The 17,142-nt window shown below is 37.3% G+C and overlaps 4 protein-coding genes and 1 pseudogene across 4 annotated transcripts; 4 read left to right on the top strand and 1 right to left on the bottom strand.

Moving 5' to 3' along the window:
- On the top strand, positions 137 to 1,348 carry LOC104767476 (F-box/kelch-repeat protein At3g13680-like). The gene has a single exon (XM_010491495.1). It carries the CDS (start codon positions 137 to 139, stop codon positions 1,346 to 1,348), a length of 1,212 nt encoding a protein of 403 aa, XP_010489797.1.
- Positions 2,608 to 5,246, top strand: LOC104765074 (annotated as a pseudogene).
- LOC104767474 lies at positions 7,002 to 8,972 on the top strand. The gene is made up of 2 exons (XM_019241017.1): positions 7,002 to 8,578; positions 8,673 to 8,972. Exons 1-2 carry the CDS (start codon positions 7,222 to 7,224, stop codon positions 8,900 to 8,902), a joined length of 1,587 nt encoding a protein of 528 aa, XP_019096562.1. The 5' UTR covers positions 7,002 to 7,221; the 3' UTR covers positions 8,903 to 8,972.
- LOC104765073 lies at positions 9,798 to 13,687 on the top strand. The gene is made up of 13 exons (XM_010488740.2): positions 9,798 to 10,049; positions 10,742 to 10,878; positions 10,969 to 11,035; positions 11,129 to 11,200; positions 11,282 to 11,395; positions 11,488 to 11,637; positions 11,723 to 11,866; positions 11,961 to 12,445; positions 12,536 to 12,635; positions 12,724 to 12,783; positions 12,875 to 12,967; positions 13,059 to 13,178; positions 13,279 to 13,687. Exons 2-13 carry the CDS (start codon positions 10,823 to 10,825, stop codon positions 13,597 to 13,599), a joined length of 1,782 nt encoding a protein of 593 aa, XP_010487042.1. The 5' UTR covers positions 9,798 to 10,049; positions 10,742 to 10,822; the 3' UTR covers positions 13,600 to 13,687.
- On the bottom strand, positions 13,688 to 15,874 carry LOC104765071 (exosome complex component RRP45A). The gene is given in 9 exon segments (XM_010488737.2): positions 13,688 to 13,868; positions 13,870 to 13,962; positions 14,055 to 14,243; positions 14,334 to 14,414; positions 14,527 to 14,641; positions 14,734 to 14,829; positions 14,909 to 15,118; positions 15,525 to 15,668; positions 15,787 to 15,874. Coding segments are annotated over 8 exon segments (1,023 nt in total). The 5' UTR covers positions 15,662 to 15,668; positions 15,787 to 15,874; the 3' UTR covers positions 13,688 to 13,766.

The following is a 17,142-nucleotide window of genomic DNA, read 5'->3' as shown; positions in this document are numbered from 1 at the left end:
CAAAAGTGAAGTGTGTTACAAAGCAAAAAGAGAAAACAAAGACTCTGCCTTAAACAGAGAGACTCTCAACGTGGAAGCGAAGGAATTCACTTTCTCGCTCATATTTATACGTTCGCCGCTTCTAGGGCCTGGAAGAATGACAAGAATGTCTGATCTTCCAAGAGATTTGGTAGAGGAGATACTCTCTAGGGTTCCGATGACATCTCTGATGGCAATACGTTCTACTTGCAAAGAGTGGAACGCTTTATCGAAAAGTCGGATCTTTGGTAAAAAAGCAACAGCAGAAAGGAATCAGTACTTTTTAGGGTTCATTATGATGGATTATAGGGTTTGCTCGGTGAAGTTCGATCTCCAAAACTTGGATGATCCATCTATAAAGCCAGTAGGAGGTATACTTAACCAAGTCGAGATAACTAAAGTCTTTCATTGTGACGGCTTACTCCTATGCGTCACTAAGGACAACTCAAGGCTTGTGGTGTGGAATCCCTATTTGGGGCAAACTAGATGGATCCAACCAAGAATTAACTTCCACAGGTTAGACAGGTATGCTCTCGGATATGACAAGAACCGTAACCACAAAATCTTGAGGCTTTTCGGTGATACAGATTGGAGAAGCCAAGTTTTGTGTTATGAAATCTACAATTTTAGCTCTAATTCATGGAAGGTTTTTTATGACACTCCCGACTGGGATATAGCTTTTTGCCAACGTGGTGTGTCTTTGAAAGGAAATACTTATTTCTTGGCTGAAATGAAAATAAGAGATGCAGGAACGAGAGGGGAGATTCTACTCCCTTTTGATTTTACATTGGAAAAATTTGGACCACCGCTGTCTCTGCCGTTTCCCTCCTCTGGTTCAGATACTTTTGTGTCTTTATCTTGTGTCAGAGACGAGCAGCTTGCGGTATTACATGGTAGCTGGCGGAAGTTTCGTCGTCAAACAGTGCAGATTTGTGTTACGAATCAAATTAGTCTCGGTTCAGTGTCGTGGAGCATGTTTTTGAGTTCGACCTCTAGTTGTAGCGTTAGTATTCTAGCTGGGAGTTTCTTCATTGACGAGGAGAAGAAAGTTGCTGTGTTTTTCGATCTAGACAACGAATTTGAACGGACCAAGACCCGTTTTAACCAAACAGCCAACATAATTGGACAAGATGGATACTTCAAATCTGTGAATATCGGAGAGGCTCCAAATCTCGGAAAACGTACCAGTTATGGAGATATTCCTCGCCAATTTTGTCGCCCACTTGTGTGCTCTTCTTCTTATGTTCCAAGCTTAGTGCACCTGCAAATCAACCAACCTCAGCCTCATGTCATAAAGAAAGAGATCGATTCTTATCATCTAAATTTGTGAAGAATTCAGCTTTTCAGGTTTTCAGGTTTCAAACTCTTCACGTCAACCTTGTTCAATAATGAACTTAAATTATATACCGCAATTCTTTTTGGTTTAGCCGCATGAACAAAGAAATCATTTTCTCAGCTGCTTATATTACTTGTTTGAATCATACTGTGGTTACTGTAGGGGAGTTCATGTGGACTAGCTCTGGTGTAATNTACATGGTAGCTGGCGGAAGTTTCGTCGTCAAACAGTGCAGATTTGTGTTACGAATCAAATTAGTCTCGGTTCAGTGTCGTGGAGCATGTTTTTGAGTTCGACCTCTAGTCGTAGCGTTAGTATTCTAGCTGGGAGTTTCTTCATTGACGAGGAGAAGAAAGTTGCTGTGTTTTTCGATCTAGACAACGAATTTGAACGGACCAAGACCCGTTTTAACCAAACAGCCAACATAATTGGACAAGATGGATACTTCAAATCTGTGAATATCGGAGAGGCTCCAAATCTCGGAAAACGTACCAGTTATGGAGATATTCCTCGCCAATTTTGTCGCCCACTTGTGTGCTCTTCTTCTTATGTTCCAAGCTTAGTGCACCTGCAAATCAACCAACCTCAGCCTCATGTCATAAAGAAAGAGATCGATTCTTATCATCTAAATTTGTGAAGAATTCAGCTTTTCAGGTTTCAGGTTTTCAGGTTTTCAGGTTTCAAACTCTTCACGTCAACCTTGTTCAATAATGAACTTAAATTATATACCGCAATTCTTTTTGGTTTAGCCGCATGAACAAAGAAATCATTTTCTCAGCTGCTTATATTACTTGTTTGAATCATACTGTGGTTACTGTAGGGGAGTTCATGTGGACTAGCTCTGGTGTAATCATAATTATGACACTATGGACAGCAAAAAGGAGTCTTGACTCTTGATTTTAACTACAAATTGTGAAATTTATGTTCCTTAATCTCTAGGCCATGACATGGATGCTTGAGTTTTGGCGGCCCCTGTTTAACAGTTCAAGCAATTAAATATTTAAATCCTTCTAACAATGACTGGCTTTATTCCAAACTTTATTCTACCTCCTTTTGACACGAGAAGGGTGCATCTTGAGCTAGTACTTCTACAATTTATGTCCAAAGTGAAGTGTGTCAAAGCAAAGCAGACTCTGCAGCAGACAGAGTCTCACAACCCCGAAGTCTCTGAGACAAGCAGAGTCTCTCAAGAAAGCAAAGGATTCGTATAAAATAAATTTAGAGAAAACAAAAAAGAAAAAGGCGAAGCGTCGGCCCCTTTGATTGATCCGCGGAGTCAAAAACAAGTTCCTTCAGTTTCCCTTTCGCTCTGGGGAAAGGAGAAAAACAAGGGTTTTGATTCTGTCTCTCTTCCAGGTTTCATCGGCTCCTGTAGAACAAATTCTTCACTTTGACTCGCTTTCACACAGCTACCGAGGTACTCTCTCATCCCTTACCAAGCAATGTGTTTTATTCTCTGTTAGAAAAGCTGATACTTGCTGTGTCACCACTCACCATGAAGTAGGCGTCTTTGAAAGTCGATTTCTTTTTCTTTTTTTTCTTTCTGAGTGATGATATAATTTGTATGGGTCTTCTACCTTTCGTTTGCTGGTTATTTAGGTTTTTGGTACAAAAAAAGTTTCTTTTTTTTTTTTAATTCATCTCTATGATTTCAATTACTCTGAGATCAAATTAGTGAATTCTGTGTCAAAAACTCAAAATTTGATTTTGATGCTTGTTACTGTTAGTTTGTAGGTAAACGTCTGGGGATCTGAGTTGTGAGAATCGAACAAATGCTGCCAAGTCTGATTCATTAATCTGTGTGTACGTGAATTTGAAAAAAAAACGAAACCTTGAGAATGGCTGGTTCTGTCACGGATATTCATGAGCATGGAATTTGTGTGGACAAGAAGAAATCTCGGGTTAAATGCAATCACTGTGGGAAAGAAATGAACAGCTTTTCTCGTCTCAGGTACCACTTGGGTGGTGTAGGTACAGATGTAACTCACTGTGACCAAGTTTCACTTATTGTTAGAGATATGTTTCGGACGATACTTATGGAGGGCAAATCTGGTCATACTAGTACTGCTAAGACAGTTGGGAATTTCCAAATTGATAAGCGTCAGAAAAGCCAAGACTCGTCAAGCAAGAGTGTTTCTCCTCCTGATATACTGACAGGATTTGTTGACATAGCTGTGGAAGCTGACAGACAGGATTTGTTGTTAAACAAAGCCCAAATGTGCATTGGTCGGTTCTTTTATGAACACTGTGTCGACCTTTCAGCTGTGGATTCCCCATGTTTCAAAGAAATGATGATGGCAGTTGGTGGTAGTGAGATGGAGCTAAAGATCCCTGATTCTCGTGATTTAAACGGCTGGATGCTTCAAGAAGCTTTGAAAGAAGCGTAAGGTTATGTGAAGAAGATTAAAGATTCCTGGGAGATCACCGGGTGCAGCATTTTGTTGGATGCTTGGATTGACCAGAAAGGCCGCGATCTGGTTACTTTTGTTGCTGACTGTCCAGCGGGTCCAGTCTATCTGAAATCCTTTGATGTTTCGGATATTAAAAACAATGTCACTGCCTTACTATCGTTAGTAAATGGGCTTGTAGAGGATGTTGGAGTGCATAATGTGACTCAAATTATTGCTTGTTCGACCTCTGGTTGGGTTGGTGAATTGGGCAAGCTTTTTGCTGGTCACGACAGGGAAGTTTTCTGGTCTGCGAGTTTATCCCATTGTTTCGAGCTTATGCTGGTGAAGATTGTGAAAATGCATTCCTTTGGAGACATACTTGACAAGGTCAATAGCATTTGGGAGTTCATCAACAACAACAAATTTTGCAGAGATCACAGTCATGGAATGGTCACAACTGTTTCCTCCTCCTCTGAGTTTGAGTTTGTTAAGCCGTATCTAACTCTAGAGAATATCTTCAAGGCGAAGGAAATCTTGGCAGCAATGTTTGCTTCATTTGATTGGAAGAAAGAAGAAGGGGGCACAGCTATATTCAATTTGATGAATGATTCCTCTTTTTGGGAAAATGTTAAAAGAGTTTGGAAATGTACATCTTCTCTGATTCATGGTCTGCTCTTGTTTTCAACTGCCAACAATCAGCATGCAGGATATATCTATGACACTATGGACGGCATAAAGGAGAATATCGCGAGTGAATTTAATCACGAGAAACAATGTTATGAGACGTTATGGGATGTGATAGATGACGTTTGGAACAATCGACTTCACAATCCTCTTCATGCTACTGGTTACTTTCTGAATCCGGCTTCTTTCTACTTGATCCAGAAGTTGCCACCGGTCTTACCCACTCTCTGGTTCATGTGGCAAAAGAAGGTCACAGTAAAATTGCTGCACAGCTTGATAAGTACAGACTCGGTAAAGATTGCTTTAACGAGGCCAGTCAAGCTGATGAGATCTCTGGAACAACTCCAAGTGAGTGAACTTCTTTGACTTTTTTATTTAGTTGTTTTGTTTGTAGACACTTGTGTTGTTGAATCAGTGAGCAAAAGGTTTTGTTCTTTCTAACGGCGAGCCAGTATCCAGAACTGCAGAGTTTTGCAATCAAAATTCTGAGCCAGACATGTGAAGGTGCTTCAAGGTACAAGCTGAAGAGAAGCTGTTGCTCACTGAAGGAATGAGCCATTGTGAACGAAAACATCTGGAAGAGTTGGCGTTTATTCATTACAATCTTCATCTACAAAGCTGCAAAGCCAAACTTAAGTGAAGAGCAGTGAAGATATTGTGATGCGCATGTTTATATGGATTGACCCGTTCAGCTTTTGTCTCTGCGCAGATTCAGTTTGTAATTTGTATATTCATCAAGGCTCATCTTTAGAACCAATACTGGTAAATCGAGCGGATTATTTTGTTTAATTATAAGGGGATTATTTCTTATTCTATAATTACATTTGTACTAGACTCCATGTGCTGAGAGAAGCCGTTTTCGTAGTTTCTAAAGATGAGGTTGCTTGCTTAATATGTACAGAGGCATAGAGAAAGCTGGCAAGACTCCACAAGTGGTGAATCATTTTGTAACGTTCACTTGATAGAGTCCACAAGTGGTGAATCATTTTGTAACGTTCACTTCATAATTAATCAATCAAACAATGGTGGAAAGAAGTTGAAGTACGTAAATCTTTTATTCAAAATTACCAGAAAAGTGAGTACATATGTCTTACAATACACTCTCTTTTGAAATATGATATACTACTTTCAAATGTAACTATTTACTGAGTGAAAACAAATCATTCATTTTCAAACTCAAATTTACTTCTTCCGCGTATAATCAAAAATATTTATCCCAGTTAACCTTAAATCACATTTTTATCTATAAGTTTTTTTATCTACCTGGATATATAGCAACCATAAATATATATTTTTAAGGTTATAGGTAAAAAAAAAATCTTAGATCACATTTTTATCTATAACCTTAAACTTAATGTATGTTAAAAGCAAAAAAAAATGTTATCTTTGCATAATACAACACTTCAAAGTGTAAAATAACCTACAGTAAAATACACGCATAGCACGCGGGAAATTACCTAATTGAAAATTTAAAGATAAAATATTTACTTTCCGTTATTTTTTTTGTTTAATAAAGAGAAACTAATGTTCAATATATGGCATACAACATTACTTTAGAGTGTAAAGATAACTTGCCGTACAATACACGCATACACCGCGGGAAATTATCTAATTTAAAAATTTGAAAGTAAAAAAATTATTTTTGATATCTTTCCCACCGAACTAAAATTCTAATTGTCATGAATTTGGACATCTAACAAATACATTTTCTAATTTTCGTTAGAAGTCTAACAAATACATTTATTACCCTTTTATTTTTACTAATCAGAGAGAGATTAGTGGCCAATATAATGTATTCAACATTAGTAAGTATAAAAATTACATACGGTAACATACACGAGAAATTATCTTAGTTAAAGCTTAAAAATAAGAAATTAAGTTACTTTCCTTTTAAAGCCTATTTAATAGATTTCTTATCTTTTTTTGACTAATGAAAGAGAGACTAATGCTGATGTTTAAAATATCCAACAAATAGGCTAATGGTCTCATGTACACACAATTATTTACGGTGTCAAAAACAAATCCACCTCTTTCTCTCTCCCAACGAAGAGTTTGTGACTTCGATCACTCCTCCTAGTCTCGGTGGTCTCTCTGAGGCTTACGCTCCCTTTTGACAAATCCACTCAGGTAATTCACTCTCTCGTCAACATCAATGAGTCTGTTTATTTGTTTTTTGTAATCTCTCTTCCCGGTTCTTGAATAAAACCTTGTTTGCTTTTTGATCTTGTGTGTCACCCACCCATGGACGTAACTCATGATGATGAACAATTTCGATAATTCTTAAAAAAAAAACCCAAAAAAGAAAAAACAAAAACAAATTTCGATACTACTTAGGATAAAGTTATATATATGGTCTGATCCATTTCGTTTGACTCGTTTGCTGGTTGTGTGAACGTTATATATGGTCGGTTTAATCTGTCGTCATTTGTTGGATTTAAAGTTTAGGGTTTTTTTTTTTCTTCTCTTAGCTAGTCGATCGACATGTATTTGTTTCATTTACTCTGAGATCAAGTTGAGTAATTCTCTGTGAAACTAAAGCCATTCAAATATTTTGGATATTGGTGCAGCTGGTTCATTTCTTTCTGCGTTAAGTGAATCTTTAAATGGCTGGTACCGTCATGAATGTTCATGAGCATGGAATTTGGGTGGAGGGGAGAACTCGTGTTGAGTGCATGCACTGTGGAAAGAGAATGAGTAACTTTTTTCGTCTCAAAGAACATTTGGCTAATGTAGGTAAAGACGTAACCCACTGCCGAGTAGTTCATACTTCAATTAAAAGTGGCGTTTTTTACGATGATTATGAAGATGCGATCAAGGAGTGGTCGTGGTTTGCCCGGAAGACCCAAAAAAAGTCTTGCTTCTAAGGACATGAAAGCAGCTGTGGAAGCTAACAAACAATTCCAAAGGTGCGTTGCTCGGTTCTTTTATGAAAACGGTCTCGACTTCTCAGCTGCGGAGTCAACAAATTTCAAAGAGATGATAATAACGATGATGGCAGTAGCTGGTGGTAGGAATAAGATGTGGATAAAGATCCCTGACTCTCGTGATTTAAAAGGCTGGATGCTTCAAGAAGCATTGAAGGAAGTGCAAGATCGGGTGAAGGAGATTAAAGATTCATGGGAGATCACCGGGTGCAGCATCCTGTTGGATGATTGGATCGACCAGAGAGGCCGAGATCTGGTTTCTTTCGTTGCTGACTGTCCAGCTGGGCCAGTCTATCTGAAATCCTATGATGTTTCGGGTATCAGAACCAATGTCACTGCCTTAAAATCGCTAGTAAAGGGGATCGTTGAGGAATTTGGGGTGAACAATGTGATTCAGATTGTTGCATGTTCGACCACTGGTTGGGTTGGTGACCTAAACAAGCTACTTGGTGCTCAAGACATGAAACTTTTCTGGACAGTGAGCCTATCTCATTGCATCGAGCTTATGCTGTTGGAGATTGGGAAATTGTATTCCTTTGGAGACATACTTGACAAGGTCAATATCATTCAGGAGTTCATCAATAACAAACCCTCGCTTCTGAAAATCTTCAGAGCTCACAGTCATGGAGTCTACGCAACTGCACTTGCCTCCGGGTTTGAGTTTGTTACGCCTTATCTAACTGTAGAGAACATGTTCAGGGCGATGATGGCAGGAATGTTTGCTTCTTCTGATTGGAAGAAAGAAGAGTGCACCGTAGCAGTTTCCAGTTTGGTGAATAATTCCTACTTTTGGGAAGCTGTTGGAATATCTGTGAGAGGTACATCTGCTCTTGTTCATGGCGTGCGTCTGTTTGCAACTGCCAAGAACAAGCACGTTGGATATATCTATGACATTATAAAGAGCATCAAGGTGAGCACCGCATGTAATTTCCAGAAGAAGAAAGAGTTTTACAAGCCGGTATGGGATGTTATGGATGATGTCTGGTGCCATCACTTTGGCAACCCTCTTCATGCTACTGGTTACTTTCTCAATCCAACGTCTTACTACTCAGGTCATTTCCATTTTGGTCGAGATGTATGCACCGGTCTTGTCCTCTCGCTGGCTCACATGGATAGAGAACTTCGCCAGGAAGTAATAATTTCCAAACAGATTAATATGTACAGATTCGGTCAATCTTGCTATAAGGAGGCAAGTCAAGCTGATCAGATCTCTGGAATATCTCCAAGTGAGTCAATTATTTTCTTGAATTTTTGAAATACTTGTTCTGTTTGCTTGCATATATACATTTGATTTTGTTTTTGTTTTGAATCTCGTTGCAGTTGAATGGTGGACTAAAAACGGGAGCCAACACCCAGAGCTGCAGAGTTTTGCCATTAAGATTCTGAGTCAGACATGTGAAGGAGCTTCAAAGTACAAACTGAAAAGAAGCTTAGCAGAGAAGCTATTGGCCGCTGAATGGATGAGCCACTATGATAAAAAGCGTCTGGAAAAATTGGCGTTTGTTCATTACAATCTCCATCTACAAACCTGGCAAAACCAGAGTAACTGAAGATGAGCAATGAAGAGTTGTGAGTACTTCATCATGATCACAAGCTTTAGACATTTAATCATTGGATCAAAGCACCTTTTTAAGTTCATTTAGCATCTTCATATATACAAAGATGCAAAGCCAAACCTAATAATGCTACTGAATCGACTATAATCAACTTTTATTTATTTGGATATGAAGTATGTATTTGCATCATTATTTGTCTATTTATCTCTATTTCCTTTAAACGAAGTATCAGTTCAAAAGTGAAAAAATTTAGAGAAAAATACGCAAGAATCTAAACAGATTAAAAGACAAACAAAAAACTCGTGATGAGTACACAACACAATTATTTCAACACATAATAACACCATGATTTTCTGGGAAAGTGGTTTTCTTTTTAAAAATTTTATAACTCGTTTGGTTTTTCAAAATTTTCGAATATTAAATTGTTAAAAATAATAATACATAGAAATATCAAATTGTCAACAAAGAAAACAAAAACTCAAAAAAAGGAATCAGGCTCCAGTCCACTAAGCTCTGACTAGAAAGCGACAAAAAAAAAATTGTATAAACATGCGTTATATATCGCTTGCTTGCATGTGATAATGGGGTGCTTGATGCTACACGAGTTTGGTTCTTTTGCTTCTCTCCTTTTAAGATTTTTAATATACTTTTGAAATATCCAATTTTGTTTTTGGGAGAAAAAGACGTCAAAATCTAAGTGCCCGTGTAAATTGAAACTAGTGTTACAGATTCTCCACTGTTCTGTTCGACTGTATCTTTGTCTTGTACTTCTGCCCCAATTCCTAACTCATTATTATTGTTTTTTAATAATAACAATAATTGGATAATAATTATAAATGAATAAAAATAGAGTCTTTTTCTAGTTAAGCATTAAATGCTGACACACATTTGAGAAGTTTTTTGAATTTCAAATTGAGAAACTTTTTCTAAGTTTGGTAAATAAATAAAGAGGGTTCCGTCTCTGCTCTTTGTACTCTTAATAAGGCAGAGAGTTTAAGATTTTTTCTTTGGGGGAGAGAATCTAGCAGAAGAAGTCTAGAGGGTTACCGAATCCACATAAATCTTCTTCATCTTCTCTATCTCTCTCAGATTCTTTCTTGAATGTTCTCTTTCAGTCATTGCAAGTACTAGAAAAAAAAAGGTTTGCTTTTGTCCTCACTGCTCATATCTCTTTCTCTTTGTTTCCAACTTTTTCGTTGCAGAATTATATAAAGTTTCAATCTTTTTTTATATCTGTTCCTGACCCAATGATTTTGGTATATTCATTCTTTTGTTGAAGTCAATTAGAAAGATTTGTTTATTTCAGAGACCACTTGATCTGTCTTTTAGGGATAGGAGTCTTTAGCTTCTTCTTTCTTTTATCTCTTCTCCTTTCATCAAATTTGTATGGTTGAATTATCTTAGCTTTAAGTCAAATCACTACATGAAATTCAATCTTTTGATGACACACATTCGCCAACAAATTTAGAATTGCATCTTCTTGTTTTTCAGCTGGTCCATTGTGTTGTCCGGAACCACTAACTGATTAACCTGTCAAAACCTTTCAATGTGAAATTTTGACCATGTGGACTGGTTTTGCTGTCTGGTCGTTTTTGAAAAGGACATGTTGCTGCGCTTATTTTGTATAATTATAATTAGATTTGTCGTTATTAGATGTTCACAGGTGTAACAGTGTCTTCTCTTGCCTCTTCCTCTTGTACTTGGACTCGACTCCATGTGCCATTGTCAACCTCCAAAATTTGTTTAATGTCTTGTGCTTAGTAGACAGCAATATTGGTCTTTGCCTCTAAATGTTATCTTATCTCATTTATTATGTGAATCTGATTTGTGCAGGGACTTTGTAATTTAACTCTTTTGTACTTGAGAGAAGAAGCTGAAGTACATTTGTTTGGAGAACTTCATCATTTGGTTTTTATGGTATTAACTGCCAAACTCCAGAGGATGTATGACTCTCAAGTTTTGAAATCTAAGTAAGTATTACCATTTCTTCTTCTTCTTTCTACAACTCCTGGATTTTGTTTTTTGCATCTCCTTACTAGTTGGCTTAATTTTTTCATCAGATCCAATCCATTTCTCAGACGTTCGAATCCTATAAAGAAATCCCAGGGTACAGTAACCATGCCAGAGGTATGAACATGTACATTGAATTTATTATATTCAGAAACTTACTGTTGAAGTTCTTGAAAATATAATAAGAGCTTGCTTACTTAATTTGTTCAGGGCATAGAAGAAACTTGCCAAGAATCTACAAGTGGTGAATCTTTTCCATATAGATTTCAACTTGAAGAGGATGTGAGCTTCCTGAACTCAATAAGAGCAGTGGTGATTATATGTAGAATGTTCATAGTGCTGAAAGAGTTTTTATTGTTACAGGTAAAAAGATTGCAACTGCAACTCCAAGAAGAAATAGATTTGCATACCTTTTTAGAAAGCGTCATGGAGAAAGATCCATGGGAGTTATCTCCTTCTTCTAGTGTTCCACATCCTGTGTGTACCTTCAAACTCATGCTATTGTCATTGTGATTGCATTTTGAAAACTACCGTTTTGTTTTTCACTGATGATTATGAAAATTGGGCAGGCTCAGGAACTTTTCTGCAATATAGTTACACTAGAGACTGCAGTCACGAAGCTCGAGCAAGAAATGATGTCACTAAATTTCCAACTTAGCCAAGAACGAAATGAGAGGAGACTCGCGGAATACCATTTGACACATTCGGCTTCTCCACCAGTATGTATCTCACTTTTTTTAATTCATCACTGTTTTATTTTCTTTGTAATCTTTGTTAGTGTTTAACTATGTCTTAGTTATGCAGAATCCTTCCTCTTCCTTAAGATATTTGAATCATTCAGATTCCGAATTCCATCAATCAGCAGAAAACAGTAGTCCATGTCAAGACCAGACCGCCCAAAACCAAGAATCTTCATCTGAATCATCTCCAGCAGAATCAATTTTTGAGGTACTGACATAGTGATATTCTTCTTTTCCTGGATACCTTTAGGTTGGTTCTGTCTATCACTTAGTATCTGACATTTTTGCACTTACTAATCCAGAAAACATTGGACCCAAGTAATGACTTCCTTGAAAAGAGGATAATGAGAAAGACAAATGCGAAGAAACTAACTCGAGGAATGCCACCAAAGTACCTGTGGGATCATCCTAATCTATTGTCTGAAGAAATGGTGAGATGTATGAAGAATATCTTCATGTCTCTGGCTGATCCGAAAGTAACCTCAAAAGCATCCTCAAACGAGAGCCAACTCTCACCGGTATCACCTCGCGGGCATCTATCAAGCTCAGCGTCCTGGTGTCCTTCAACAGAACGTTCAATGATCTCATCATGGGTGCAAAGCCCCCAAATAGATATCCAAAACAACGCCAATGTTTTGGCCACAGGAGATGTCTTTGATCCTTATAGAGTTCGTGGGAAGTTAAGCTGGGCGGAGATTGGAAACTATAGTTTGGCATCCGAGGTTTCTTGGATGTCTGTTGGGAAGAAACAGCTGGAATATGCTTCTGGAGCATTGAGGAAGTTCAGGTAATAATAGAGTTTCCTTTTATGGGTTTTGTCAAATATGATTTAACTGTTAAGACTCAAATACATGAACTTGGCTGATTCTGTGAATAGGACACTGGTGGAGCAATTGGCTAGAGTAAACCCTATTCATCTAAGCTGCAACGAGAAGCTAGCTTTCTGGATTAACCTTTACAATGCGTTGATTATGCATGTTAGTCTCTTTCTGCCCTCTTCTTATCAAGAACCATTGTTAATGAAATGAATGCTTATGAGAGTTATGGTCTTTTATATGTACGTAGGCGTATTTGGCTTATGGTGTCCCAAAAAGCGACCTGAAGCTTTTCTCATTGATGCAAAAGGTTATATCAGTTGACATAAGTTTTGTTCTGATCTTCTCATCCGTATCATTTCTTTCTTGCCTAACTTTATTCCTTTGTGCTGGCTCTACAGGCGGCCTATACAGTTGGAGGGCACTCATATACTGCAGCGGCAATGGAATATGTGATACTGAAGATGAAACCGCCTATGCACAGGCCACAAATTGTATGAGCTTTGAACCCAGCTTCATCTTCGGGGCTTTTTTGTTCTCCTCTTACAGAATCAGTTAAACAATTTACTTTGCTTTCTGATGTAGGCTCTGCTTCTTGCCATCCACAAGATGAAAGTGTCAGAAGAACAGAGCAGGGCAAGCATTGATACACATGAACCTCTTCTCGTCTTTGCTCTAAGCTGTGGAATGTACTCATCCCCTGCGGTAACTAACTAACGAACTATATGTCTCCTCTTTTGACGTCAGAGTGACAGAGTGTATAATGTGAAGTCTAAAGATTGGAGACTTTTATCTTTTGTTGCAGGTGAGGATCTACACAGCGAAAGGAGTGAAGGAAGAGCTACTAGAAGCTCAAAGGGACTTTATACAAGCATCTGTAGGACTGAGTAGCAAAGGGAAGCTCTTAGTACCCAAAATGCTCCAGTGTTACGCCAAGAGTTTGGTGGAGGATTCGAACTTGGGGGTCTGGATATCGAGGTACCTTCCTCCGCATCAAGCGGCTTTTGTGGAGCAATGCATCTCTCAGAGAAGGCAAAGCCTTCTCGCCTCACGTAACTGCGGAATACTACCCTTTGATTCTCGTTTCAGATACCTGTTTCTCCCCGACAACAACATCTCGTTGTAATTACATTTTGAAAACTGTCATTTGTAAAAAGCTTTAACCGACTTCATAAGAATGAACAGCAGGAGGTAGCTGTTCATAATCAACGTAATGACATTTTGAAAACTGTCATTTTGATCATATCAACGTTTCTACAAGTGTTGCTCATCTGACATCTACAACTAAAATCTTTACCGCCAAAAAGTTACAATCAACCACCACAGCCATAACCAAAAATGTATCTCTGCAGCTTTTTCCTGACCTGAGGACTTCTTTTGTTGTTGTCTCTTCCTAAACAACTACAATAGGTCCAGAAACTTCAGACTTCGCCAAAGTATGATGTCGCTTCACCTTCTGTGAGCTCCTCTCACGGTTGTATGCTTCAACCTACACCATGAAAACAAAGCACAACAAAATCGAATCCTTAAATCAAAAGAAATCGATCCAAAAGGAAAACGCTCTGGATAATGAAACCCTACTGCTTCTCTAATAATCTTTGTTGTTGCAGCAGCTCTTGAAGATGCAAGACGCAGGCAATGAAGGACTACACTCTGGTTCACGCCTTCTTCTCCCGGTTTTTGGATTGCGCAAATATCGCCATTGGCATTAACTGTCACAGTCATTCTCCCACACATAACAGCTTCTTCAACATAAGTTGGGTCCATCACCTGCATAAGAACACAACACACTTCTTATCTCATGAAAAAAAGAAAAAAAGTAATAAACTAAATTATCTATTAAAAAATCAATTCTATTACCAAGATGGAGCCTTTATTAAAAAATCCAAATGTGAAGGCTATTGGGAGATGATGTATTATCAATGGAAGTGGTTCCCTTTCCTGTGAAAGGGACCAAAAAGAAAACAAACAGTTGAAGTTGAGAACCTCCTTGTCTCTAGTTATCAAGTTCTTACAAGTTCATCAACTAAACTGAAAAATTTGAATGACTAACCTCGGGTGGATGTATGATCACTTCTTGACTGCTCTCCCCTCCTACAGTGCAATCAGGTCTCCTATATGTCATGAGTGCAGCTAAAGCAGCGATATTTGCAGCATCAACCAAGTTCCTGTAAGAGAGTGAGCAACAAAATACACATAAAAGATCATTGTTACAACAAGAACCTTCACATGAAGAACAAATGCAGCCAATAAAACCTACCCTCCATTGTCCAAAATGTGAAGATCAATACGAACAGACCAGACAAGCTTTCCGGCTAGAACACAGAGTGACTCTGTATCTACTGCACGGCTTTCTCTGCAACCACCAACACAAAGACACATCAAAAGTTTTCGTTTGTAACATCAACAGAGATCAATCCAAAAGAGAAGTTTACCTTAGAGCACGGTCTATAATGCGGCCCAGCTCAACAGCAGATTCGCCAGGATGACCTGGCTCAAACGAGGGATCAGCCATTGGAGAATATTCCGTGAAAATAGAGAAGGAGCCTTCATTAGGTCTGTCTTTGTAAGGTTGTACTAGCTGAGCAGTCACAAAACCCATTACATGAGTCTGGCCAAGTTGAACTTCTGAGCTACCATATTCCCTAATAGAAACTCACACAGTTAACAACAAAATTACAAAAACCAGAGAAATCAAAAGTACAAGGAAGGAAACAAAAGCATAAGCTGGTATGCATTCTAACAGAGGTTTTAAACTGAAGAGACCCAAAACCAAATGCATAAAATCACAAGGAGCAAGGCAAATACATTCAAACATACCACAAAAATCGAAGCTTTCAGGCTAAACAACACCAATATATATATAGGAGAGAAGTGTAAGAACTAACTTGCCAAACTTGATAGTAAGCTTGCGGTAATCATAAACTGAAAAGACCAAAAACCAAAGGAGCAAGGCAAATACATTCAAACAGATCACAAAAATCGAAGCTTTGAAGCAAAACAACACCAATATATATATATATATATAGGAGAAAAGGTGAAAGAACTAACTTGCCAAACTTGATAGTAAGCTTGCGGTAATCATAAAGGCCACGACCATCGACTCTGAGCTCAGATTGCAACGCAGATTCCACGAATTTACTCTCATTCACAGTCAACCTCCACAAATTAGCAAACCTCCCCTCCATTCTTGTGCTATCGAATTTGAGAATGACAAACAAAGAAAAAGAAAAAAATCAAAACTTTGAAGAATATACAAAGCGTAGAATCAAAATAAGAAAGAAGCTATCCGAGGGGGAGAGAAACAACTAACCCTTCCGTTAGCCTCAACGAGTAGTAGCAGCGGGAAGGAGAAAGCTAGGGTTTTGTGGCGCGAGGTTTTTAGGAATAGAGAGAGAAAGAGAGATTGATTTGGATCAATCGAATTTTCAATTTAACCCCTCGTCTTTTCAATCTTTTGCACCAAAGCCCGTTTGTATTTTTTTAATGATAATACCCAGACCATTCAATTTTCTTTTGATTAAACAAATGCACATCCTTAATAAACAAATGATATTTTACTTAGTAATCAGTAGTTTACATTTCTTCCATTCAATCTTATTATATAAAGTTGAGTTTTCAAAGTTAGTCATTAACAGGATCGTGACACGTGTCAAGTATACTGATGAGATCTTGACATGTGTCAAAAAATTATTATTTTCAAAACAACTAAATCAGATAATAATATTAAATCTACATAAAATTTACATGTTTAGATATATATAAAAATTCCTAAATTAAAAAAAAAATTAAGAAAACTAATATATATTTTATTGTACGATAATTATATTATACATGTTTTCTCAATTAGATTTTGACATGTATAAACCAAAAAATAATTCATTAAGCATGTATGTTATTATTAATCAATAAATAGTGAATAACAAATCTAAAAAAAATAACAATATCTACCTAAAATTTACATGTTTATATCAAAAGCTTTGATCTTTGATTTTTTTTCTGATATAATTTTGCTGATCTATTGTGGGTCTTTCATTTATGCGGGTTGTTCAGTGGAAGCTATCAGATGCAATAAAATGGAATTAAAATATATAAAGCCCGCTAAATTAATCGAGGATGGAAACACTAATGGAGGTTCCAAAAGTAATTCTATAGTTAGTAGCATTATAAGTTTTGAAGATTAGTCGGTGCTTGATGTTTTTGATCAAAATCTAGAGTTTTCTCTTCTAGATAATGTCAATGATTCCAGTACTGAAACAAAAGTTGGTTGATCAAATAATATAGCAGCGATTTTGAAATTTCGGAAGTTGGAACAGTAAACCATTTTAAAGTTGGTTTCAAACGGAATTTATGTGGTTTTCTATCGAATTTGGATAGTAAACCGTTTAAACCCAGATATATAGAGAAATATATAAGAACTTTTGATTCGGGTAGAAATAAGTTGAGAACTTACGATTCAAGAATATTTGAGACGAAGTCATAGTTCTAAATAATTTTGGTACAATGTGATACTTCTGAGGAGTAAATATGTCATCGATTCTTTAACGTGATTATGACATATGTCATGTTTTGGATTGTTTATAAAGTTTCTATTTTATATATTTGAATTATCTAAGACTTATATATACTATCATGATTATAATTTTCAATTTTTTTTAATTATGTTATA

This window comes from Camelina sativa, chromosome 19 (assembly GCF_000633955.1).
Source record: "Camelina sativa cultivar DH55 chromosome 19, Cs, whole genome shotgun sequence".
Taxonomy (NCBI): Eukaryota; Viridiplantae; Streptophyta; class Magnoliopsida; order Brassicales; family Brassicaceae; genus Camelina; species Camelina sativa.
Note: the sequence above shows the minus strand (reverse complement) of the source record. Positions and strands in the feature narration are given on the sequence as shown.